At 42.7% G+C, this 26224-nt stretch overlaps 1 protein-coding gene across 1 annotated transcript in view; it reads right to left on the reverse strand.

Moving 5' to 3' along the window:
* Positions 1 to 2525: 2525 nt before the first annotated feature.
* The window catches only part of LOC138774680 (Fanconi anemia group A protein-like), a gene marked incomplete at its 3' end in the record, with an annotated part of 52091 nt that continues 28392 nt past the window's right edge, over positions 2526 to 26224 (reverse strand). The window contains exons 12-28 of the mRNA XM_069955662.1: positions 24778 to 24854; positions 24532 to 24673; positions 24219 to 24352; positions 22894 to 23004; positions 19826 to 19921; positions 19694 to 19753; positions 15911 to 15999; positions 15581 to 15641; positions 13693 to 13742; positions 10669 to 10745; positions 7056 to 7160; positions 6431 to 6564; positions 6287 to 6357; positions 5081 to 5180; positions 4676 to 4842; positions 3665 to 3761; positions 2526 to 2699 (exon numbers count right to left, since the gene is read on the reverse strand). Coding sequence (XP_069811763.1) covers positions 2526 to 2699; positions 3665 to 3761; positions 4676 to 4842; positions 5081 to 5180; positions 6287 to 6357; positions 6431 to 6564; positions 7056 to 7160; positions 10669 to 10745; positions 13693 to 13742; positions 15581 to 15641; positions 15911 to 15999; positions 19694 to 19753; positions 19826 to 19921; positions 22894 to 23004; positions 24219 to 24352; positions 24532 to 24673; positions 24778 to 24854 — 1745 coding nt within the window. The remainder of the gene's footprint in view (positions 2700 to 3664; positions 3762 to 4675; positions 4843 to 5080; positions 5181 to 6286; positions 6358 to 6430; positions 6565 to 7055; positions 7161 to 10668; positions 10746 to 13692; positions 13743 to 15580; positions 15642 to 15910; positions 16000 to 19693; positions 19754 to 19825; positions 19922 to 22893; positions 23005 to 24218; positions 24353 to 24531; positions 24674 to 24777; positions 24855 to 26224) is intronic.

Raw genomic sequence — 26224 nt, forward strand, 5'->3', positions numbered from 1 at the left:
CAGAGAGAGATTGCACTTTGGAGTTGCTCATGATTTTGGCTACCAGATGAGGGTCTCAAAAGTGCCCCAACCTTCCTTTTAAAGGGGGAGAAGAAAAGGTCCTACCTGTTCCGCTCCGACAATCCATGTCCTCCCCTTGGTGTCCAAAAAGGGGGTGCATGTTGTGAGTGGGTGAAACCACCAAATCATGCGATGGGTAATAGCTGGCCAATGTCCGGCAACATGAGACAGCTACTGAACATTGCATGCAGCGTGGTTGTACCTGCACCAATGCTCTCAAACATAGACCCTCCCTTTCTGAGGTGGCCAGTGGGAGAAAGTGGGAGCATTGGGGAGTGGAAACCGAATTAGGGCTCCCCGCATCACCCTTTTAATGCGTCAGGGAAGACAATCATAAAGAGATATTCTATTTCAACTAATATAATTAAATAGTAAGGCTCATCAAGTTGACTAATTTTGATATACATTCATTAACCAAAATGTCTTACTCTCCTGATTATCGCATTTCAAGAGAAGGAGGCAGTTTGCTAAACTAATATGTAATGAATACTGACCAATTTCCAGTGCTGGGCGTCTTGGGTTCACACCCACCAAGGGCAACATCTGAAAGCAGTCTGTATTGTTCTCCCCATGTTTGCGTGGGTTACCACCCAGTTACTCAAGTTTCTCCCACAGTCCAAACACATACGACAGATAATAAGAATTTACCTGAGCCCCTAATGGAGACAATTTGAGCAATGACAAGCTATGTAAAAAACACACAGAATAACTTGGTGCTATTATAAATACAGAGGATTTAAAAAAAAAAAAAAAAAAAATTGACTAGCCTACAAGTTTAAGTGTTAGTTGAGATAAAAATACCCCTTCAAACCTACCTGTAAACGACAAAGGATGCCTGCAGTCCGTGGCAGTGTGCTGCAGGGGGACTACGTTACAAGTTACATCTAAAGGGAAAGCAGAACTGATAATAGGAAACATAAAAACATTAGTAGGCACATAATCATACAAGGATAAACTTCAAGTTCTGACTGGAGCAAAATTGTAGCACAGTATCAACTATCGTGGAACATGCAATCTCCAAATTATTCCCAAAGCCGCTCTTTACAGAGGATTGGGGAGAAAGTAGAATTCAAAGCCCAACGTTGGTACTGCTGCCTGCAGAGAGAGCACATGTGATTAGGCAGATACAATAACTGATATACATGCATTCATTTTATGGTCATATTGCCTCTCAGCTGTCACATAAAGGATCTTATCCGAACCAGGTTCATTCCCACAATAGCCAGTCTCTAAAAGATAATGCAAAGAATAGTATTACAATAAAGTGAAAAGCCAACAGTACAATATATTGGTACCACTAAAGATATATGGGGGTTGCCCTTCAACCAATGGTGTCCTTACACCATTCAAAAAGTACTAGATTAGTTTAAGCGGCACTTCAGCAGGTTCTTCCAGAAAAACCGCTTGTATGCAGTAGTAGCTAGTATGTCAGTAATACATAGCCAATACTTTCACCACTCTCGGCCCACGCTTGTTTCTAATAAAAACGCTAAATGCTCTTATGAAAATTAACTAGCATAAGAGCATTTAGGGCGTTGCTCTGGGACAGCCAGAGCATCGTCGCGCTCGCCAGCCCGCCCACTACGATATTCATATACGCATAGTGGGCTGGATACAGCCGACTGTGCATGGAGCAGGGCCGGCACCCCGCAGATGAAGCAGTACAGGACCCCTTCACCTGCTCCGGGCGCCGCCACTACCCTCCAATGCTGCCATCAGCTCTGCTTGCGGGACCTAGCGGGCACAGTCATGTGCCCGCTGTGCACTCCTGGCCTGTCCGGCTTGTGCACTGCGGACCCGCCCCACCGAGCCTTCTGCAGTAGGCGGGTCCGGAGTTGTGAGCCCGGACACAGCGGGGCAGTGCCCAGCGCGGTAGGAGTTACATGGAGCGGCGTAGTTGTGCCCGATGCAGTCGCCCTCTCTGCGCCCGGCCATGTGCTCTGCCAGGTGGCGGCTGATCTTCTGTCTGGGCTCACAACTCCGGGAGCAGCAACTGTCAGAAGCCCCGGTGGGGGCGGGTCCTCAGTGCACAAGATGGACAAGCCAGGAGTGCACAGCGGGCACATGACTGATGCCCTGAGGTCCCGCAAGCAGCGGCTCATGGCAGCATTGGAGGAGGTGGTGGCGGCGCCAGAACAGGTGAAGGGGTCCTGTACTGCTTCATCTGCGGGGGAGGGCTGCCAGCCGGTGCCCGGCCCTACTTCCCTGCACAGTCGGCGTGTATACAGCCCACTATGCGTATATGAATATGCATAGTGGGCGTGCTGGGTGGGGCCCCGCTTTAATATTGCATCGCTCGTTCAAGCAGCCCATTAAAGTCAGCGGACACATCATGATCTTTCACATGTTGAAAGACTACGATCAGCATCGACGTGCATCGTACTATTACACTAAATGATTATCAGTAATCATCCAAGTAAGGCCAATAATTGTTCAGTGTAACAGGGCCTTTTCTCAATACTGACCACAAAAGGCTCCAGTGTTATCAGTTGCTGTGAATGGTGCCACAGGCTGACTGCTGCATCCTTCCAGCTTGTTGAGGGAAAGAGCACTGAGGAATAAAGTACAGCAATATCCTCTACTTCATCTATCAATCCTTCTCTGGCTTCCAGGACCAGCCTAGGCAACAGATGATGTAGCTGTAAGCAGAGAAAAATAAATTTTAGGACAAATAGCAACAGCAGGCAAAACTGACATGCAATTGACACATAGCCTTAGCTCTGAACCCCACTAGTTTATTCAGGGCCACAACTCTCATCCAGTTAGTTTGTCCTCATTCTTCAGCCTTGGCTTTGCTAGATAGTTTCCTTTTTTTCTCACTTTCTCAATTGTCCATTAGCAATTCTGTTTCTTATTGTTAACCTTTTGTTGACTTCTTTTGTTGCTCCTACTACTGCATACAAACTGAATAGCCTACAGGATGGATATAGCCTATACAGTAAGGCCGATAATACCTGTAAACGATTGCCGATCTGCTAGATCGTCGCATGTTAACTGGGCCTATTACACGGCTGATAATCGTTTAACAAGGGCTGCAAGGACATTGTTACTGATGTCTACATACATTACCTATCCATGCTCCAGGGCTGCTTCTGTGGTCCGCTTCTCCCCAGGTCCCGCATGCTCTAGCTTCAGAGTGGCTTGTCAGCTGACAGGCCTCTCAGCCAATCACAGGCCGGGACCGCTGTGGCCTGTGATTGGCCGGGCGGCCTGTCAGCTGACAGGCCGCTCTAAAGCTAGCGCGAGAGGGACCCGGGGAGAAGACCGCAGGAGCTATTACATGTAGCGGTGCGCGGTCGGCGCCCAGCGAAAATCGGTCAGAACCTATATCAACGATCAGCCGATGATCGTTGTCATCGGCTGATCGTTGTATTTATTACATGGAGCGATAATCGGCCGAATCGGGCCGATTATGGTTCCGTGTAATAGTATCCTAAGAGCAAAGACTTTTCCTGTTTAGCATCACCTCTAAGCAGGAGAAGCCTATACTCATGGTTTCTTTGTCCCTCAATGATCTCAAGGAGAAAAGGATTTTTCAGTGAGTACTCACAAAATCCTGTTTTCTACTCAAACATAGGCCTAACATAAAATTAAAATAAATTACCTTCCGGATAAATATGGGGGAGATACAGTCCAGCGAAGCCCCTGGGGAGAGTAGTGAGAACCTACAGCAAGCATAGGAAACTGCTGCCGTGCAGAACCTGAAATGTAAGGTCAGATCATCAGTCTGCTAACTGTAGTATTCCAAGATTTGTGTAACTCCTAGTATGCCCTGTGAGGTATAGTTTTACAATCCGCTGACCCAGTCAGTGATGAATTCCCCTTGATAGCTGGAAGTTCGGGTATCAATGGAGGTGATCAGGCTGAAATGGTAATGTGCGCAACCTCAACTGGATTATACTGGGGGTCACAGGCATTACTGTCACACCATGGCTTTCTCCATGGCGCCAGTTAGGTCAGCGGATGTGGTGACCGGTACCATTTAAAGTGACACTTTATTTTATATCATACCTCATGATGCTTGTTCCAGTAATAAGTGAGCCCTGGGCAACCTTCACGGCCGCAGCACCACTTAGCCCCCGCACATTGCCACTGTATGCTCCGCCCCCTTCGTGACTTCATAAGGGCATAGGCCCTGCCCCCTCCACACCCATTGGTATGGGCCGACCTAGAGGGGGAGGTGCCTATGTGGTGATGGTGTCACCGAGGGGTGGGGCCTATGGTTGCAATGTGGGTGGGGCTAAGTGGTGCTGCGGCCAAAAAGCCCCTCCCAGATAGCACAATCCACAGATGATTAAAGATTCATTTTTACTGGAACAAGCACCATGATGTATGATATAAAATAAGGTAAGAAAACTGCAAAAATCTACCCTTTACACCTGGGTAGAGAAGTCATAATGCAAAAAAAGGGGGTGGACAGTGTCACTTTAATGTTGAAGGCCATTTCTTCAATAATTCAAGTAATAATTCATAGCAACTGATAATACTTCTAGTGCCATAATGTCCAGCAATGCTATAAAATGAAAGCTTACACCAGCTTCTGTTTTACACAGTTTGATAAATCTTGGCCTAAGTCTATTAGTGACAGACACTCTCAGCTGCACAGAGCACTTACCTAAGAATTACCGAGACAGACTTCATACACTGGGGGTTTAGTACCAGCTCCCAGAAGGATTCTAGTGCATTCACTTCCTTGTTTGTTGTAAGCAGTGCCCGGCACTCATGGACGTGAACAGAGAAAACAGCAAGTCCAACCACATGTGGATCTTTCAGGAGTCCTGCCTATAATCAGCAGCGTATAAAAGGAAGAATAATTATACCCAGATATCATCCATCAAAATCAATTGTATCTGTTGGCATCAAATACATGTGGTTCTGACATTTTTTCATTTGTCATGAGAAATGACATGACCAAAGCAAACAAAAACATATGTGCACTTGTTTTGTTTACAAGTTAAAAAAAAACGTCCACACAAGAAGTGTGTGAAGGAAGCCTAACTAATTTATCCAAGGGGTGTACCTGCGGGCACATCAGCTGCAGGGTCCTACTTAGCACTGCATAAAGAGCTCTGGGATGACCACACAGCATCTTTACATATAAGGAGGCCCATGGTCCTTGTCTACAAAGATAAAATAAGAAGGTTATATCTTGAACACAGCCCAAACAATTTGGTCTCTTTATTTACACAGAACTGCACAACCTCTATTAAGTAAAGGACCCTTTATATGTTCCGAATATTGCCAGCTAGTGTTCCTTGGAACGCTCATTAACCCAGCAAGTGATCAGCTGACAAGTGAACATCGCTGTTAGGCTGATGAGATCGTGTGTGTGTGTCTGACAAAATCATTATTGGCCGCACATCTCTCTGTCTAAAAAGAAGAGGTGTGGCTGATAACGTACAGTACGTAATGGCCGCAAATGATGTGGCATAGTTCATGAGGACAGGAAGCTGAATTAGCCGCGCAGTGTAAGCACTGCAATTTAGTGCAGATCTAACTGGCGCTCATTTGCAGCCATATATCAGGCCTTACATCTAATAAGCTTATAATGAAATATTCTGCACCTTTCTTTCTTTAACATTGTGTTACAATTTACCTACTATAGGCAATCCTCTGTGAGATAACTAGCCTGCAGTGGTATATTGTAGCAAGCTTATAGCAAAGGACTAGGATTTAAACTGCTGATGTTTGCTCAAAGGGGTACGGGCAGGGGACTTTTTTTTACATGCCTATGACGCTGTAGGCCCACTGAGCCACAGCGGCTACAGCAGTGTCCCGCCCCAGTGGCTGGATGGGCCTGCAATATCATGACCCCAGGACCCAGAAGCAGTCAAACAGCGGGAAGGAGCAATAAGATAGCGCCATCGGCGGCATGGAAGCTTTTTCATTTTCACACATACCATCCCTGGGCATATCTTTATAAAAATCCCTTGCCCAGCGTACTCCTTTAACTAACTAGATAAAAATAAAGTAAAACACCAAGTATAGTTCCACAATTCCAATAAACAGCTGACCTAACTATTCATATAGAAAGAAGAAAATCTGCATAAAGATGAGAAGTAGTCATTACATGTTGTACACCTTTCAGGGCACTCTGTCACCTTTCTACAACAACTATGCGTGCCAGTAGGGGGCACAGCAGGAGCTCTGAGTGGCACAGATCTGTCACTGAGTGACATAGTTACCACCAGCTTTATTTATTTGTCCCAATAGTAGGCTTTACTACCTGTCAGGGGGATTGGCACTGAAGGACACCATAACACATTGGAAAAAGAATGTGAGAATCAAATCAGCAGCCTGCAAAAGAATAAACAATAATGTAAAAGTCAGAAAGACGTGAAAAAAGGGGGCAATCAAACGTCCAGCTCACCATCAGTTCCTGAGGCTCAAGCTCCTTCACAGATTTAGTAAAAAGAGATGGTGTCACAGAAAGTGTGTCCATGTTAACGCTTCCCACTACTGACACCAATCTGTCAGAGATCACAGCCATCTGAGATGAGATCTCTGAGGGGGAAAACATTTATGTAAAGGTTATAAAGAAAGAGTGTTCAGTGCTGTGTAATATATAATTTTATGGGGCGAAAAAACAGACATGACCGCACAACTTATCACTGATCCTCTGCTTCTCAACACAATACTTACTAACATCAGGAGTAAGTTTACAATTTCATCAAATTGTATAAGCCCACACACCACTTCACAGTTCCTGATTCACATGGGTCCCTAACCTAAAAAATGGTGCAGAGCCACCAACGCTAAACAGCAGCAGTGCCCAGGGAGGGAGTGACCCAGCTGTCTAGCTCAAGTCAAACTGTAAACCAAATCCTGGTGTTAGTAATTATTGTGCTGAGAAGCAGAGCATGAGTAATAATGTGCGGCCATGTCTGTTTTTCTCCCCCTGAAATTAATTATAACTTTCCATTATGGATGCATTGAAGCAATAAAAAGGGGGTTTACAGAGGTGGCATAACCATTAACATCTGGTCATTACATACCATCATATCGCTTTGGATCTGTAATAAGGGGTCTCAGCTCCCACAGTGCTGCCTGTAACCTGGCAAATGGCTCCTCATTCAGAGACATATCCATCTTCTCATTTCCTAATAATCAGTTCAAGAAATCCCATAAAGATACACAATGCTGTATTCAGAGAAACAAAAACTGCACATTTCCCACTTAAAAGGGTTATTTAGGATTAGAAAAAACTGCCACTTTTTGCAGAAACAGCACCACCCCTCTCCTCAGGTTGTGTGAGATATTAAAATTCAGCTCCGTTCACTTTAATAGAGCTAAACTGCAAAACCCACATCCAAACGGCCATGCTTTTTTTTTTAGCCTAGATAACCTCTTAGAATATATTATGGCAGGCAAGCAACAGTGAATTTACAGCAGTATATAAATAAGAATCCAAAATGGAGAGAGAGAGGAGCGGCTGCACATCACACCTATGGCTGATACTAATGCTAAGCTTTTTTTAAAAAAAACTACTTTAGGATGTTGGAATATTAATTGATCAAGCCATATCTCCCCGTGTACCAACGTGCAGGTCTCCTGGTTCACACAGGTTCCTACGCTAACTCCACACTGTGTCGGTCAGTGAGAAGCATTAGTATCAGCCATAGGTGTATCGCTATTTTCTCTTTTTGTCCGTATTTTACATTTCTCCCTTTTCTCAGTGTTGGCACTCCTCCTGTAAGACCCACATGACCGCAATTAGCAGGAGACACCTGTGCACACATGACTTGTACCTCCTATCCTTCCCATTCTACCTGCTGGAGTGTGGTGAGTGTTTTAGACCTTGTTCACACTTGTGTTGTTTGGTGACAGCCTTCTCCGCCGGCGGTGCCTGCTGGGATTTACGGGGGCCTCTGGGTACTGGTCCTGTGGCAGTGGGGTTGCAGGGCCGTTCTATGGCCCCCCTTCCCTGTTTGTGCAAGCCTTGCAGGGATGGCGGTCGCTGACTGACACGGTGGTGAGTTAGTGTAGGGACCCATGTGAGCCAGGAGACCTGCACGCTGGTACATGGGGCAATATGGTTTGATCAAATTATATACCAACATCCTGGAGTTGGTTTTTAAATGTAGCTGAGAAGCATTAGTATCAGCCATAGGTGTGAGGTGCAGCGCTATTTTCTCTTTTTGTCCATATAAATAAGAATGCTATAGAAAAGCTGCAATTTTCCAAAATAAGTGAATATAGTGCAGAATAAAATACACAGATAGACATGCCTGATGGCCATATACAACAATCATATGTCTTGTAATATGCTGTGATTACTGATATTGTTTTCAGTTTATAGTTTTAAAAATATATTATGGCCCAGATGAACTAATGAATCTTCTCCCAAATTCTGCACAATTATCCATTTTAGATTCTTTTGAGAGACGTTTTTTCACCAGGTCTAAACTTCTGGCAAAATTCTGCAAATGTGATGTCATTAATTGATCTCTCCCAGAGAAGTGGAGGGGGTGTAGGGAAGTGTGAAGGATGTGTGCGTGAACACCAGAATACCCTTGCTGCCAGGTCTCAGGTCCTACAACTGGTGGTGTGCTCTCAGTTATACTGTACACAGATACAACTGAGATAAACCCTCTGATATCTATCCTACAGCCAACAACAAATACACTGAACTATCCAGGGATTAAGTCCAATTTTCTCTAACTTTTCTATAAGCTTTTTATGGGGAATGGTGTCCAGATAGGCAATATTCACTGCACCACCTACATACATTACTTTTGTGACATAATTAAAGAAATCAATGAGATTAGTCCGACATGATCTGCCTTCAGTAAAGCCATGCTGGTTTGGGTCCATGGAGTAAAATTTTAGGTGATCAATTATCTTTTGTACTCATAGGTTACCTATCGAGGCTATAGATAGGAATTCATAGAAAATAGGCAACTAAGAAACAACTAAGAAACAAGTGACAACAACACTTAAAGTGTAACTGTCATTTCAGGGCCATTTTTTTTAAAACATTAAATATCAACAGTTCAAGCGATTTTAAGAAACTCTGTAATAGGTCTTATAAACCAAACGAGTTTCCTTCTGTACTGAAAAAGCTATCTCCCAGCCTCCCCCCTCACTTCAGAAGAAGCAGGATTTCTGTCTCCATTATGTGGCTATGGAGAGGGGAGGGGCTGTTAGGAGTGACTGAGCACGGAGCAGTCTTGCAAAGCACAACACCCTAATCCTATATAAGGCCCAAATAGTGCGGTCTATGCGCACCCAAAACTGTCCAACATAAAAAACAAAAGAAAAAATTACGAATGCAAGACCAATGTATATATAAGTACTTATCTTTTATTGGAATATCAAAAAGAAATTATTTCAATTAAAAATACATAACAGGGGGCTGGAGCTAATACAAATCCCCATGAAAGCAGTGGATTAACTAGGTTCTTATACATAAGGTACTATATCACAAAGTAAATAACAGTAAAATGGGGAACCTATATATACACATATATACTGGGCACTGGGTTGGTACTGCATATAATAAATAAATAAATCTCACAGTGAGTACACAGAAAGAAACACCATCCACAAATAATAAGTATTACCCATACATGTCCTTAGTATACGAGTCCACCTCACCATACACCCATAATGCCTGATAATGCACAGATAAGAAGTCGGGGGGGAAGGGGGGGGGAGGCTGGGAAATTGCTTGAGTACAGAAGGAGGCTTTTTTGGCTAATAAAACCTATTACAGAGTTTCTTAAAATTGCTTATACTACGGATTTCTGCATAAAAAAAAATATGATAGTTACGCTTTAAAGGACAAGTGCCATGAAAAACTTTTCCCAGTAATTGAAGCACATTACAAAGTTATATAACTCTGTAATGTGCTTCAATCACCTATCTGCCTCCCTTCCCTGTCTTTTCCCCCCTCCACCCCCCACCAGGAAGTGTCCTGACTCACACAGACCTAATTACTGTTGTCACCCTCACCAAGCTCTTCTCTCAGCTCCTTCTCCTGTTACACAAGCCTCCCCCCTCCCCTGCCTTGTCAGGTGACAGGCTTGCTCAGCTCCCATTTGCTGAAAAACTGCAAGCCATCACTTGTCACACCTCACTTGCTTATCTTCCCTCAGACTGACTCCGGCACATAGGCAGCTCCCCCCTCCCCTCATACCCTCTCTCCTGCTGCCGTGGACTCAGTGAAGGAGTCATGTCACTAGAGAAGATAAGCTGAGCAAGCAGAGTCACCTGACAAGGAGGGGGAGGGGGAGGCTGCTGTTCCAGGACCTAGAGCAGCCCTCCTGCTCATGACTCATCCTCACAAGAAGGAGCTGCCTGGTGAAGGTGAGGACAGTAATCAGGTCTGTGTGAGTCAGGACACTTCCTGGTGGGGGGTGGAGGGGGGAAAAGACAGGGAAGGGAGGCAGATAGGTGATTGAAGCACATTACAGAGTTATATAACTTTGTAATGTGCTTCAATTACTGGGAAAAAGTTTTTCATGGTACTTGTCCTTTAAATTGAAGTATATGGCACAGATGCTGTATTGTACATGTTCTGACTATAGAGATAACTTCTAAATGCAAAGCTTGACTTCTGCACATAAAAATCTACAAGCAATCCCATACATCAAATAGGGATCTCACCTTCCAGCTTTCGCTGTTTCTCCAATTCACAGGAATCTAAATAAGAGCTCATCACGGCAGGGGGGATTTTATCAGCTCTGTACACAGAAGAGATATAATAAAATAATGGTATAACCACGATATAATGATATAACAGATATAATTACATTTTCCAAATTTATGCATGCTTGGAACCTTTGACATTTATGTACGCAGTAATACCAAATATGTTTTGTACCCTTCCTGTGAGTTGTAAAAACTAATAAAAAACTATTGTTTGAAAAAAAAAAAAAAAAAAAAAACAAATATGTATTTTTTTCTCTAAATAAATTTTATGTAATGGGGAAAAAGGGAACTGTGTTTTACTTATATTATTTATTTTTACTTATTTTTTTTGTCCCACAAGGGGCTCAGAGTAAATGAACCAATTCTGGACATGAGCTTCAGTTACAAGTCAACACTGCTACACAATCAACGGAGAAAAACTATTCACTGTGTAGGATGGTGTTGAACCGCTGACCGGTTATCTATTTATCAGAAAAACCCCTTGAAACGATCTGTCTTCAGTATGGCCTTAAAGGGGTACTCCAGCGGGGGGGCTATTTTGGGATTAGTCTCAAGCCCACGTCAGACACCAGGAAGTGGCCGGGAACTGGGGACCGGAGCGCCGCAATACGGGACCCGCCGCTGGATCCAGGAAGGTGAGTGGACGTCTTTTCTCTCAGCCACCTCCTCCCCAGGAAGATCCCAAAATACCCCCCCCCCCCGCCACGCTGGAGTACCCCTTTAACCCCTTAAGGACCGGGGCAATTTTGATTTTTGCGTTTTCGTTTTTTCCTCCTTGTGCATAAAAGGCCATAGCAGTTGCATTTTTTCACCTAGAAACCCACATGAGCCCTTATTTTTTGCGCCACTAATTGTACTTTGCAATGACAGGCTGAATTTTTGCATAAAGTACACTGCAAAAGCAGGAAAAAATTAAATGTGTGGTGAAATTGAAAAAAAATTTTTTAATTGTTTTTAGTGGATATGTTTTTTACACCGTTTGCCCTGGGGTAAAACTGACTTGTTATATATGTTCCACAAGTCGTTACGATTAAAACGATATATAATATGTATAACTTTTCTTGTATCTGATGGCCGGTAAAAAATTAAAACCATTGTTTACAAATATATGTTCCTTAAAATCGCTCCATTCCCAGGCTTATAGCGCTTTTATCCTTTGGTCTATGGGGCTGTGTCAGGTGTCATTTTTTGTGCCATGATGTGTTCTTTCTATCGGTACCTTGATTGTGCATATACGACTTTTTGATCGCTTTTTATTAACATTTTTCTGGATTTGATGCGACCTAGGGGACTTCTAGTATAAGTGCACTGATCTCTCATAGAGATCTCTGCAGCATAGATATGCTGCAGAGATCCATGAGATAGGCACTCGTTTACTTCCGGCTGCTGCAGCCGGAAGTAAACGAGTGCCGATCCGGGGACGGCGCCATCTTGGAGCAGTCCCCGGACGGCTTCAGAAACGGAGATCGCTCCTCCGGGATAACGTTCCGGAGGAGCGATCTCCCCACTAGACACCAGGGATGACGCTGCAAATGGTAATCAGATGCAGCTGTCAACTTTGACAGCTGCATCCGATTACTGTATTAGCGGGCACAGCGATCGGACCATGCCCGCTAATACCTGCGGTCCCGGACTACAAGCGGCACCCGGGACCGCCGCGCGGCCCCGCTCTGAACGTCCTTAACGACCGCAGCACGTAAATATACGCCCGCGGTCATTAAGGGGTTAATGGGGTAGTTCAGCAAAAACAAAAAAAATTCTTTCAAATCAACTGGTATCAGAAAGTGCCAGAGATTTTAAATTTACTCCTATTAAAAAAATCTCAAGTCTTTCAGTACTTATCACAGACTGTATGTCCCACATATCTATGTCTATGACATACAGCAGCTGATAAGTAGTGGAAAATGTGAGATTTTTTAAATAGAAGTAGATTACAAATCTCTAGTACTTTCTGACACCAGTTGATTTGAAAGAAAAAAAAAATTCGCTGGAGTTGCCCTTTAAGGTCACCCTCGCCATCCAAAAGAAAAAATCAGTCCCAATGTTCAAGGGTTAACCTTAGTGTATCACAGAGTCTGGCCTCTTTTTCCCCATGCACGTCATCCGACTTAGATGTAAAAAGGGCTACAATTTTGACTTGTTCCTAGACATAGGGCCCTATTACTCGGCCCTATATTAGGAGTAAGCGAGCGCCGACCTGTCAGGTCAGTGCTCACTTTCTCTTTATTCCCCACTCGCTGTCTGTGCTATAACATGCATAGACAATGAGCGGGGAGCAGCAAAAGGGGCTGCCCAGATGATCCTTAGGATCATATCTGTTCCAAGGTCTAAGCACATAAGAAGGAACTATTAACATCTCTAAACCAACATAATCTGAATAAAGATTATGATGTGTGTGATGTTTTTTATTCTGTAACAAAGCTTGCTTAAAGGTTATACGACTATACCATTACATATGATTTTCATTAATTACATTGAAGCAGAAAATATGGTAAGTATTGAGTACCCACAGTATCGAGCCCTTATTGCTCAACAATGGATGCTGTGCTGACATCCACACAGGTACAATAGGAACCATTAGAGGGGAGCACACCTATCACACCTATAAGAACTGATATCAGAGTTGATGATTTCCAAGCAAAGTGTGTCCACTACCCAGACCATCTGCATATTAAATAACTGAAATGCAGCCAACAGAGAACTAAACTACCCATTATAGTACAGTTACATGATTATATGGGAGAAGGAACCTTACAGGGCATTGGGGGGATCCTGGTTCCCAGCAAAGGCCAGTAAATAGAGACTACACTATTAGGCATTTTAAACAATCCTGAGATTACTAAATTTAACCGAAATTGGTTAAACTGCCTAATAATGTAGTCTGAGTATTGCACAAGCATTTTAGAAGAGACAGGCACTAGATCCCATTGTGATTCATACAATACACAAAAAATACAATAGCCTGTCTAAATCTCTCACCTCCTTAGTGCATCAATGAGTAACATGAGCGAGTCTGGAACCACTGGGAGCTGTAAGAACAAAACAAGTCTGATATACAGGAATAAAGACAAGCAAAACAAATACAAAAATATTTTACCTTAAATTTTAAATACATTTCAGGATTCCACAAATGATTATGAGTTTCTTACAGGGAAACTATCAGCAGGTTAGAAAATGATGACTTGCTGATATGCCCCTATAGAGCACAGGGCGCTGAGGATGAAGGCAAGTTTCATACATTCATCCTCTGCACCGTTTTCATGTTATTAGCAGTTTATTCCCTATGCTAATAAGGTATTTTGGTGCACTGGGGGCAGGACTATTAGCCCACTCCCAGGCCAGCTTGCTCTGCTGAAAGGGTTCTTCTAAGCTGCTGATAATTTCCATTTAATGCTTTCTCACCTATTCACTTGTAAAGCTATGTTCAGAATTCTTTGGTTTTCTATGACCACCAGTGAGTAATTTGTTATGAGAGATCACAGAAAAGTTACACAATCAAATCTGAACACAGGACTTGGAGCTAAACAGTAGGCGGTTTCTAACGTTCCAACATTCAGACCATGCAGGCTGCTCCCAGTAGCAGCCTAGTGTTGTCATATAGAAAAAATGCTTCTGGGACAAAACAGAGAATTGGCAGTACCATTGGTCCCACTATAAAATCAATGTAATAAAGACTAGCAGTAGTCTAGCTATGTTCGCTCGTGAAGGCCTCTCCATGGCATTGCATGTGTGTAATCCAGACCTATCATTGTGTCTGAGACAAAAGCCGGAGGAAAGATCTCCATTGCTGTCTTGCTGTGCACCTCAACATTACGGCTTGCACTTCTTGGAGTTGAAAAGGGTACATCCTACTCTCGGGATTATGGTGTGGGGTGGCATAATGTATAGCACCCAGACCTCTCTAGTTTTCATTCCAGGTACACTAACAGCTCAGCATTACACTAGTTAGACAAGGAGCCAGTGGTACAGGCATTTCCCAGAAATGTCCCATGACAACACCAGGCTATATACTGCTCGTGCTACTGTAAGCAACCTGCATAGCCACCAAGGTCTGCAGCGTCTTAGGACTTGTCTCTCATTAAGAATATCTGAGATGTCATTGATCTGCAATGGCAAAGGAGGCTGCCAGCAGCAGATACTAATGGTTTGCATGCCTAAGAACAACGTGGCAGAATATTTCCCAGACAACCATTAGTAACTTTAAAATAAATAGCACACCGAGGGTATTTCTACGCATTATGCTCCAACTCAATACTGAATAAATATTTCATTATTTTATAATTTGCATATTATTAAACATGTCTATTAATCCTGTGATTTTCATAGTTCCATGACTTTTACTTCCATGACTTTACTGGTGTTGCAATTTAAGGGCCCGTTCACACTGAGCAAAAAAGGCGGAAATTCCGAGCAGAAGCCGCACCGCGGAATCCACTCGGAATCCCGCCTGGCTATCTGTCTCAATGTGATGTGTTGTGCGCCTCCATTCTTCATTTGACATGTCAATTCTTTTAGTGGAGAGCGAGACATCATATTAAGATAGATAAGCAGGTGGGACCTCCAAGCAGAATCTGCAGCGCCCACTCTGCTCGGAATTTCCATTTGTTTTGCTCAGTGTGAATGGGCCCTAAATGTTGAGGAAGTGTAAATGGCTTCATAATTATGCATTTAAATTATACCAACCAATAAAAGAAAGGGATAGGCATCAAACATGAAGATCACAGTGCCAAACTACACGAACCAGCATAAAAGATTTAAAAAGGGGGGGGGCATGTATACAGATGGCACCACATGACAAGGTATGCAAAATTGCTAAAAATCTTTATTTGTACACAATGCAATGCTTAGACTTATCATGTATACTGACCAGCCTGGGGGCCAATAACGCAGGCAGAAAGCGAGAAGTAAAATATGGCCTCCGAAATATGCTATTAAAAAGAAAAACACAATAAATAATGTATTTGGATCATATAACAACTGAAAGGTGGTAAAGGTAAAATGCAAAAACACAGATTAAAACATCACAGGTGACTTTACAAGGAAGGAGGAGTAATGACATTATTTATAAGATGTAGAGATTCTGTTAAATAAAATGAGATGACTATAAATCAAGTCTAGCAATCAAATAAAAAATCTATTTTGTCAAACACAAGAATATCTGCCCAACAGAATACATAAATAACAAGTTCCACCTTACCTGGCCTCCATGACACTGGCCGGGATTTTGCCTGTATTTTCAAATATCTGAACAGCTTTCTGTACATCTTGTTGGGCCTGAGGTTGTGCCTGCAAAGACAACACACATTACAGACACATTAAGCCTTGTTTAACTGATAAGTGTTGTTCCAGAGGTCATTAAGGAGCTATTTGGTCCTATTTGACAAAGCGATTTTTAGTTTTGCCTGATTAACAACGATTGCAAACAAGCGCTTTGGAAACAACCTGAATTCATATACTCTAGCATACAAATGATCGTAGTTACAAACTAAATGATTAGGTAACAATTCAGATTCGGTTCACACTACATTTTTGCAATCCGTTTTTTTCCTACGTGTTTACAAAAAAAAAAGGATGGAAAAACAGATGCATTTGTGTGCATCTGTTTTAATCCTTTTTTTCCATTGACATTCATTCTAAAAAAAAAAAAGGTCAAAATGCATCCATTTTTTTCACGTACACAAAAACGTGGTCGGCCACATTTTGATCTTTTTTTTTTTTTTACAATGGAAGTCAATAGAAAAAACGGATTAAAACAGATGCACACAAATGCATCAGCTTTCCAACCTTTTTTTGTGAAAATGGATGAAAATAAAACGAGTGAAAAACGTAGTGTGAACCAAGCCTAAAAATGACTTTATGGTCAGCTCAAAAGATGCGATCAACGACATATGAACAAATTTTTGTTAGCGATTTGCTCACTGCCTGCATACACACAGAGAAATCATCACTTAAGTTTGGACGATATAAGAATTTTTTGCACGAAAACATGTGTGTGTAATAGTGCACTTAGGCTGGGCTGGCAGTTTAACCCATTACATGCCACTGTCAAATCATTGCAGCATGTAACAGATCTAGACCATTGGCAGTCCAGCGACATGGTCACAGGCTGCTGATGGGTTTCCATGGCAGTTTTATAAATTTGGTATCACAGTAATAGTGCTGATCCAGAGAATAAAACTATAGTGGTATTTTTTTACCACAAGAAGAATAGCATATATAGTATAAAACAAAAAGAGACAAAAAACTGCATTCCCCCGAAAAAAAAACAACTATCCTATGTAAAATTATATGTAAAAAGTGAACCCCTAAAACCAGCAGCTGAGACGGGACACCACTACAGCCCCGGATTGGCTACAGTGCTACATCTCATCCCCAAACCAGAAAGCAGCTGCACAACAGGGGCCAGAGCAGTATAGTACTGATGACAGGCAGACATTTAAGTACATGTTATTTTTTATTCACCCCCTTTCCAGGCATAGAAATTAACCCCTAGACGTACCCGTACGTCCAGCTGTCGCTAGGGGAGTTCAGAGCTCTGAACCGCCGCGGTCCTGGGTGCCGCTTGTAGCCTGGGACCGCAGCTATTAGCGGGCATGGTCCGATTGCCGTGCCCGCTAAATAAGTATTCAGATGCAGCTGTATCTGAATACTAGATTTCCCCACTTCTTGGTGTCTAGTGGGGGGGATCGCATCCCCGCGACGTTGTCGTGGAGGAGCGATCCCCGCATCTGACCTGGGTCAGTGTAAAAAAAGAAAAATAAAGTGTTATTATTAATAAAAAATCGCCTCCCCTAATAAAGTTTGAATCACCCCCCTTTTCCCATGTTAGGCCAGGTTTACATTTGTCCGGCGGTGCGGCGGCGTTTCCCTCCGGTGCAGGAGAAGATCGCTGGAGGGAAACGCATCATTGAACTGATCCCATTGTTTTCAATGGGACAGTTCAAAACATGCGGCGGGGAAATAGTGCCCGCCGCATCGCCGGACCGTCGGTGCATTAGGACGCATCTTGCAGCGTCCTGCCGCACCGCCGCTTCGGCGCCGCACCTATTCAAAAAAATAGAGCGCCGGATGCCTCGCCGGGCATAACGCATGCATATACGCCCCGTCCGGCTCTGGCTTGCGGCATTCAGCCAAGGAGGCGTGCCCTGCCAGCATACAGTGATATATAGCCCCCCTGTTGCTCCCCCAGTAGTACATAGCCCCCCTGTGGCTCCCCTAGTAGTAGATAGCCCCCCTGTGGCTCCCCAGTAGTGTATAGCCCCCCTGTGGCTCCCCAGTAGTGTATAGCCCCCCTGTGGCTCCCCAAGTAGTAGATAGCCCCCATGTGAGCTCCCTCCATTATTATATAGCCCCCCTGTGGCTCCCCCAGTAGTAAATAGCCCCCTGTGGCTCCCCAGTAGTAAATAGCCCCCCTGTGGCTCCCCCAGTAGTAAATAGTCCCTCCATGTAAGGTCCCACCATTAGTATATAGCCCCCCGTGCGCTCCCCACCATTAGTATATAGCCCCCCCTGTGTGCTCCCCACCATTAGTATATAGCCCCCCTGTGTGCACTGATGTCTGGGGGGCTGCCACTATACCATCAGTTGTCACACTTTGCGCTCATCAGTTGTCAAGGTCCTCGCAGCGTATTGTCATCACGCTGCGAGGACCTTAAAATCCCATGGAAAATGACAGAAAAACATAGGGGGAAAAAATTACAACTGATGAGCGCAAAGTGTGACAACTGATGGTTTTTAAGGAAAAAAAGGATAGGAAAACTGATGACAACTGATGCATTTTTGGCATCAGTTGTGACATCAGTTGTGGTCAGTTTTTAGAGAAAAACTGCAACTGACGCCAACTTATATATGTAAACCCAGCCTTATAAATAAAAATAAACATGTTTTATATCGCCGCATGCGTAATCGCCCAAAATATTAATTTATCACATTCCTAATCTCGCACGGTAAATGGCGTAATCCCAAAGTGCAAAATTGCACATTTTTGGTTGCATCAAATCCAGAAAAATTGGAATAAAAAGCAATCAAAAAGTTGCATATGCGCAATCAAGGTACCGATAGAAAGATTACATCATGGCGCAAAAAGTGACACCTCACACTGCCCCATAGACCAAAGAATAAAAGCGATATAAGCATGGTAACAGAGCGATTTTAAGGAACATATATTTGTTAACAATGGTTTGAATTTTTTAAAAGCCATCAAATAAAATAAACGTTATACATGTTATATATTGTTGTAATCGTAACAACTTGAGGAACATATATAACAAGACAGTTTTACCCCAGGGTGAACGGCGTAAAAACAATTTCACCACATATTAAATTTTTTCCTGGTTTCGCAGTGTACTTTATGAAAAAAAAACAGCCTGTCATTGCAAAGTACAATTAGTGGCGCAAAAAATAAGGGCTCATGTGGGTTTCTAGGTGAAAAAATGCAAGTGCTATGGTCTTTTAAGCACAAGTAGGAAAAAACTAAAATGCAAAAATTGAAATCGGCCCGGTCCTGTAAAGGTTAAACCCCACTAAGCAGCTTCACCATGCAGCACAAATGACGTGGTGACTTTCTTCTGCAGATCAACATGATTTTGACAATCGCAAATTTAAAAAGAAAAAACAGTGTGCGTGCTGCAGTTTTTATTGCTCCCTCGCCCATTCTTCTTACATGTTCACCGTGAAGAATAAATACCTTGATTTTGGATGTTGTGGATGGGCAATACCAATATTGTGTTTTTTTTATTATTTAATTTTTTTTTATATAAACTATAGAAGGTATCTTAGAAAATTTCAGTTCTGAAAGCAAATCCCACAACAGTCCTGCTGGTCACTAGTGATAACTTGCATATGGAAAAATCAATATAATGTAATGCTAGACAATGTGTTTTAAGAGGGTTAATAATAACAGCAATTGTAACCCCACTACCCAAATAACTAAGCATTTTATCATCCAGAAGTCTAGGTAAGCCATACTGCAGTCTCATACCTGATGTTTGGCACAACTCACTGAAAGGTCTTCATACAAGCCCATGTCTTCAATAGAAACCTAAAAACACAAACAAAAAGTTAAAAGTCCAAATAGCCAGCTCCCTACTGAAATTTTTTCCAGAACACTCACCTTCATGTCTGAAAGCTGGGTCTTAGCCAAAGTGATGTACTCCATCAACAGGGGACGGAATTTTGCTGCCACATATGGTGCATGAAGGATGTGCACCTGTAAGAATTTAAAAGGAATGTAAGAAATAATAAAATAAGGTCAATAATTTTATAACATTTTTATACAAACTATAACAAACGCCAACAGTGGCGTCAATAGTAACAAAGATAGCATGACATGACTATAGTAATAAACAATATATCTGAACATAAATAAGATCTTAGGAAGCCACATAGATATCGAGGGAGGGTCCGGGCACCTCCAAGAGGCCAGAATACAAGCTCTAGCGGCATTGACCAGATGACTGACTACAGAGTGGCGATACACTTTGATGGGGATTTTCCGCAATGTGTAGGAGGAAGAAGGTCAGAGAAAGGGGTATTTGGTGATCCGTAAATGTGGAGGTTAAGCACCAAACCTCCTTCCAGACAGGATAAAACTGATAACTCTAAAATGTGTGTAGAAGAGTTCCCACTTTTCCACCATTCCACGGCAGTGTACACCTCCATAGAAATTCTGTGGATGCACGTGGGAAAGCAATACCACCTTGTAGGCTTCTTCTTGCAGACAAGATAAAATAGAGAAGGAGTGCGCAAGTGTGAACACCTGGGTTACCTGTGCTGCTTATGAGGAGGAGCCTAAATCAGTCTCCCAAGTAGACAGTTAATGGAGGGCTTGGTTGATCTGGTGGGAAGCACAACATGGCGTAGAGGGAGTGGCACAGGGGTCCTGAGCTGATGCACAGGGACTCAAGTGTAGTGAGAGCGCAAGAAAAATGACAAGAAGAAGGGAGGGAGAAAAGGAAGCAATATATCTTCTCCATTCTCTAAAACCCCAAGGGACAGGGTCTCTTGGGTCCTTAAGGGCAGAGATGGAGCCAAGATGGGTTTTGGAGAAAATGTTGTGCCCTAAAATTACCTATCCAGGACCACCTATGAAAGATCTTCAACCCCTGGAGAAAAAGCTGGGTTCAGCAAGACTGGGAATAGCGGGGAAGGATGGAGGACTAGATTACTAGTATATAGAGGAAACTAAATGTATGTGAGAAAGGGTTTTTGCTGGTTGCTATAAATAAGGAGCTTTTTAGCCAGCAAGGTGTTTTCTCTAAGCCTAAGCGATTAGGAAATAAATGGAAGGTCTGGTTGAATGGCCCAAATGCATTCGAACATGCTTTAAAAAAGGGCTACACAGAGACTTTAGGGTACATGTGAAAAATGGATCCTGGCGGGAAACATAATTAAAACTTTTCCATTCCGCAATATATGTCTTTACTGTACATTCCTCAACAAGCCACCCTCATAGGATGACTGCATGTCCTAAATGTGCAACTTCCGAGGCAGATTTATTTCACTATATTTGGTCCTGCCCCTCTGTTTTAGCCTTTTGGTCTCAGGTGTCTGACTTGACCAGCAAAGTCAGTATTTACGATAAACCTCTGGGACCTTATGAGACACTTCGAAAGACCAGCTTCTGCAGAAGGGCCAAAGACAATATAATCATTTGCCTCCCATAGTCAATTCTATAGTAACATTTGCCAAAGAGAGTTTGCTAAAGCAATGGCTCTCTTCCCATCCAACTAATTTGCAACTTATAGATTGTGTCAAACATTTACTCTAGTGGAGGTTTTAAAGCATAAGGATAAGCAAACAAGAAATTTATTTCGCAAGTGGAGAGGCTTTGAAACAAGATACTTTACTACCACCGAGATACAATATGCTGTAAGGCCATTCGCACTTACAGAATGGTATCTTTTAGAGCACTTAAATCCATCTCTTGGAGCTATAAAACCTACTCCTACAGCAACATAGTTACATTTATAAAATTCATATGAAAGCTGAATTATAAAAATAAACATTTTTTAAAAAGCTGGAGTTGGAACATTTTTTACAACTCGAGCCCAGCTAAAACTAGTTCCAACTCTAACTCCACAGCCCTGCTGTCAAATGCCTTTTCTTTGTCGGTGGAGAGTAACATTGCAGGCATGGATGAGATAGGTGATGGCCCTGGTCATGTTGTCCCTCGTCTCACGGGTAGCATAAAGCTGACTTGGTCGAGATGGATCATGTTTTTAAGGAGAGTTTTCATAATGGCGGTGATAATTCTTGTTAGTAATTTGAGAATGGTAGACAGGAGGGATATGGAACAGTAGCTCCGACATAGGGAGGCGTCCTATCTCTCCTTAGGGATAACAGTGATGTGGGCCTGAAGGGAATCACATGGGAGCAAAGCTCTGGAAGAAATCTGGAAGAGTTTAAAGCGTAGAGAAAGTGATCTCAGAGAAGTGTAGCAAGCGTTTGGTATAAGGGAGGGTGAGACTTAATAGCCCATTCCCACTCAGTAGAGGTAATTGGGGCTTCAAGGGAAGAGATGTCATCTACTGGGAGGGAGGGAAGGCATGATGCAGGGATGTAGGAAGCAATTACTGAAGTAATATCCTCAGGATGTGATGAGGATGGGGTAGGCTTAAAGAGACAGGACATACAGAGACTTACAGTAGGCGCGGAACAAATCCGAACACAGTGAGAGCTAATATGAGGGATGAAAGAGTGGGCCATTGTAAACGGAGGGCTAAAGTGAGGTTTTTCCCGGGTTTCTTGCAGTGAACAACTGCAGCCATCGCTTTAGAGAATGTGAGATCTCTCAGCTTGAGGTGCAGTTCAACTCCTATTGCTGCTGCCAGCATTCTCTTATGGAGTTTGTCAAGGTCCACAATCTTGGTAATGAGGGCAGAGATTTGAGACTTAGGTTGTGGGTCTGTTTTAATAAAGATACCCCCCTTGTAGCATTTGTGAGCCTCCCAGATTTACAAAGTTGAACAGGCCTGATGTGAGATTGGGTCTACTTTTGCAAATGCACTCTGTTCTGCATAGGTGTCAATGGAGTTGGGCTGTAACTCCAAACACCGCTCATGGACAAGAGTGGTGCAGTTTGCTTGACAAAAAGTAGAACCTATTAACTAATCTCTTACAACCCATTTAAAGGAACACACTGCACAAACTTTCTATGTAAAATAGTACAGGAACACTGACCTTTAAGTACTGTGGCGTTTCATATGGGACCAAATCAGAAAGGAATTTCAAGAGAAAAACCAGTGACTTCTTGGTGGTGTTCTGGTATGAACTGGCAGTGCCAAATGTACACTAAAAGGAAGAAACTTTAGTCAGTCTCACAAAGGCTTCTACTTATATATGTCCTCTTCTTTACTATGTATAGGTGTTTCAGGAAAAGAGGAATTACATTTTATAAGGTTGCCATCAAAGCTTTCTAAGAAATGTCACGCAGCCTTTATATATTATAAAACAGTAATCCACTGGAGCTGGCCACATAGGGGTTACCACAATAGAAAGCTGGAACAGAAAACCCACTGCTGCTTTGGTGAATATGGAGGGACCCAGTTGTACAAACCAGAAGGGCAAAACACCTAGCACTATGTATAATTTATTTGGGTAGTACAGTGACAGGTGGCACCAGTATATAGATAACACAGATACACAAAATAGCTCCTGCTCACAACTCGGCCCTTGCCATCAGAAAACATTTGGGAAAAAAGACCATGTTCCAGTACCTGAATCTAATAAGTAAAAAGAAATTTAGGCAATACATTCACTTTAAAAGAATTCACCCTGAAAAGTAATGTGGTAATAAAGAGAAAACGGTCCAATACATAAAAAACAGGATACCAAGAAGCACTTATACATTATTGTGTAAATTTGCCAAATTTGTCCCTGAGAACCTTTGTATAATATTTTTTTTTATCGGACTTGTAGACTGGCATTTTTGTCTTCTCCAGTATTATAATACATTTAAGGCAATTTCTTTTAAACCTAAATACATTATACACAGTGCTAGGTGTTTTGCCCTTGTTTATAACTTTACAGATTACAGAATTATAAATGTGTCTAGGTATGCAGCAATCATGGGACATTTCTTACATCATGCATACTTATGCTGATTAAACATGCAATAGTTTGGAAAAGTTGGGTGATGACAACTATGGAAACTAAGGCTGCATTCCCACGTTCCGGATCACAGACGTGGAATGCAAGTACCGGAGTCCACCCGCGCCCGGACAGCATCTGTAATTAGATGCTGGGAGCGGGGGAGACTGTATTCATAAGCGCCGCGCTGTAATGAATCGGCCTCGTGGTGGTGTTACTACAGCGCGGCGCTTATGAATACAGTCTCCCCCGCTCCCAGCATCTAATTACAGATGATGTCCGGGCGCAGGGGGACTCCGGTACATGCATTCCACGTCTGTGATCCATCAGGATCACGGAACGTGGGAATGCAGCCTAATACTGTCAGTACTGTTTGCCACCAACTTGACTAGATAGAGAACCAAAGGTATTCCTACCTTGAACCATTCTGTGTATGACATAAATGCGGCAGGTCCTTCCAATGCAGCTTGTCTGGCCACAAGGAAAGCTGTGATTAAATATTCCAGCTCATAGGTCTGAAAGGCTTGAGACAGGAGATGGCTCAAAAGATCTAAAGACGGACAAGACTAATAAGGAACTTATTTCAAGTAGCTTTTATCACAGAAGGATAAACACCAGAATACATACAGAATAACAAATGACACATTTAGGCTGCAGCAACACTGATCCACCACAAGGAGGCACACAGTATCTATCTGTACAGTTTCTTATATTGTACTACATCCTCACCTTTCACTAATTGTTGAGCTTCAGGCTGGCAAACAACCACGCATGAAACACAAGCTAATACATGGTGCCAATTGACCTCCTGTGTATCCAAAACCCTTTGTATGCAGGAAGACAGTTTTTCAGCGCTGAGTAAAACAAACAACTGGGGGGAAAAAGTAGTTTTAATTCAAGGTCCCAAGAAAAGACAGTGTTCTATCACTAAAGCTTATGTCTGAAATCTTAAGGGAAATCTATAACCAAACTCACCTTCCGGTACAAGGCTGTTAGCAGTGGGCAAGTCTTCACAAAACTCCAACCTCCCTGTAATCGTATGGCATCAGATACTGTGTGCAGAACAAGAGCAAAGCAAAAAGTACATATAACACAGAGATAAACAGATGTACAGGGGTGTAATGGTTGTTCAAAGAGTACCAAAAGCTAATGTATACTGTCCTGGCTTCCTTTATTTAGATATTCTAAAGATGGCTCAATGTTTGTTCTGCTAACCGCTCTCTTTCCCATACACATGAACATTTCATTCAGCCAATAGTTCAGATGTGAATGAGAAGGATGGAGATAAGCTGGAATCTCACTCATCAGAAAAGGGATCAGAGAAGGATGTCAGAATTGTAGATGCTGTGTGTGCTGACAGCTACAGTCCTTGCTCCAACAGGCCTAAACACACAACTCATCCCCTCTCAGCACCAATAGGCTACAACAGCCAACAACCAGTTCCAGTCCCATTAAGATAAACAGAAAGGCGAAACTCCCACAATCTATTACAAAAAATATTGCCTGATCAGATGAATCAACACTGTGACCATATTGATGGAAGGGCCAAAATTTTGAAGGAGCAGTATAGAGTAATAAATACATTGCAACAGGTATCAATAGCTGAGACTGTAGATAGGACATTACTGGTTCAATGTGTCGGTGCTGGCAACTAGATTGCAGCATTTAGGAGAAGTAATCCAACCCACAAGGGCCAACATTGCTGCAGCGACATTTTAATGCCTACTGTGATTTATGCCACAATGAATTGCTGCAGTTCCAAAGCCAAGAAGGGTCCAACACCCTAAACTAAATGGGTGCCTCAAATAAAGTGGCCATTCAGCATATAGTAACGCATGAGAAAACTACTGTCACTTGTGTTTATAGATCTGCATTTCAATGTCCTGTACTTTGTGCGCCCTACTGTAGAAAGGAAGTAAAATATGAAAATATTTAAAATAGTAGTTAATGAGTAACACAATAACTTAATAAATAACACATGGCATTCAGTGAAATTTCAGGTCATAGTAGTATGTACATGCCAAAAGGAATGACATAAGACTTAGAATGCTGTGTGCTGCAGGTAAATCATAAAATGACCTGGAGTCCTCGTTCTCAAAACCCACCACTTTCATAGTATGATAGAATCGTGGATATATTTGATATATGGGGTTTATGAGAACAAAGAGGACATGTCACCCCTAGTTATGAGCTGTTGCTGTCTGCTGAAGACACAAAAAAAATGAGAGAGCTGTTCTCTCCCCCCCCCCCCCCCGCCTTCTGAGACCGGCTGATATAAGCAAGTGCCTATCTGCAACTTTGTAGCAACTCTTTAATGCTGAGAGGATTAATCACAGTGAGTTCATCAGCAACCTGACTTGTTTACATCAACCATCTTGGAAGGGAGGGGGAGACAAAGAAAAAAGCTCACACAGTTTTTTTG

Source organism: Dendropsophus ebraccatus, unplaced genomic scaffold (genome assembly GCF_027789765.1).
Source record: "Dendropsophus ebraccatus isolate aDenEbr1 unplaced genomic scaffold, aDenEbr1.pat pat_scaffold_1027_ctg1, whole genome shotgun sequence".
Lineage (NCBI taxonomy): Eukaryota > Metazoa > Chordata > Amphibia > Anura > Hylidae > Dendropsophus > Dendropsophus ebraccatus.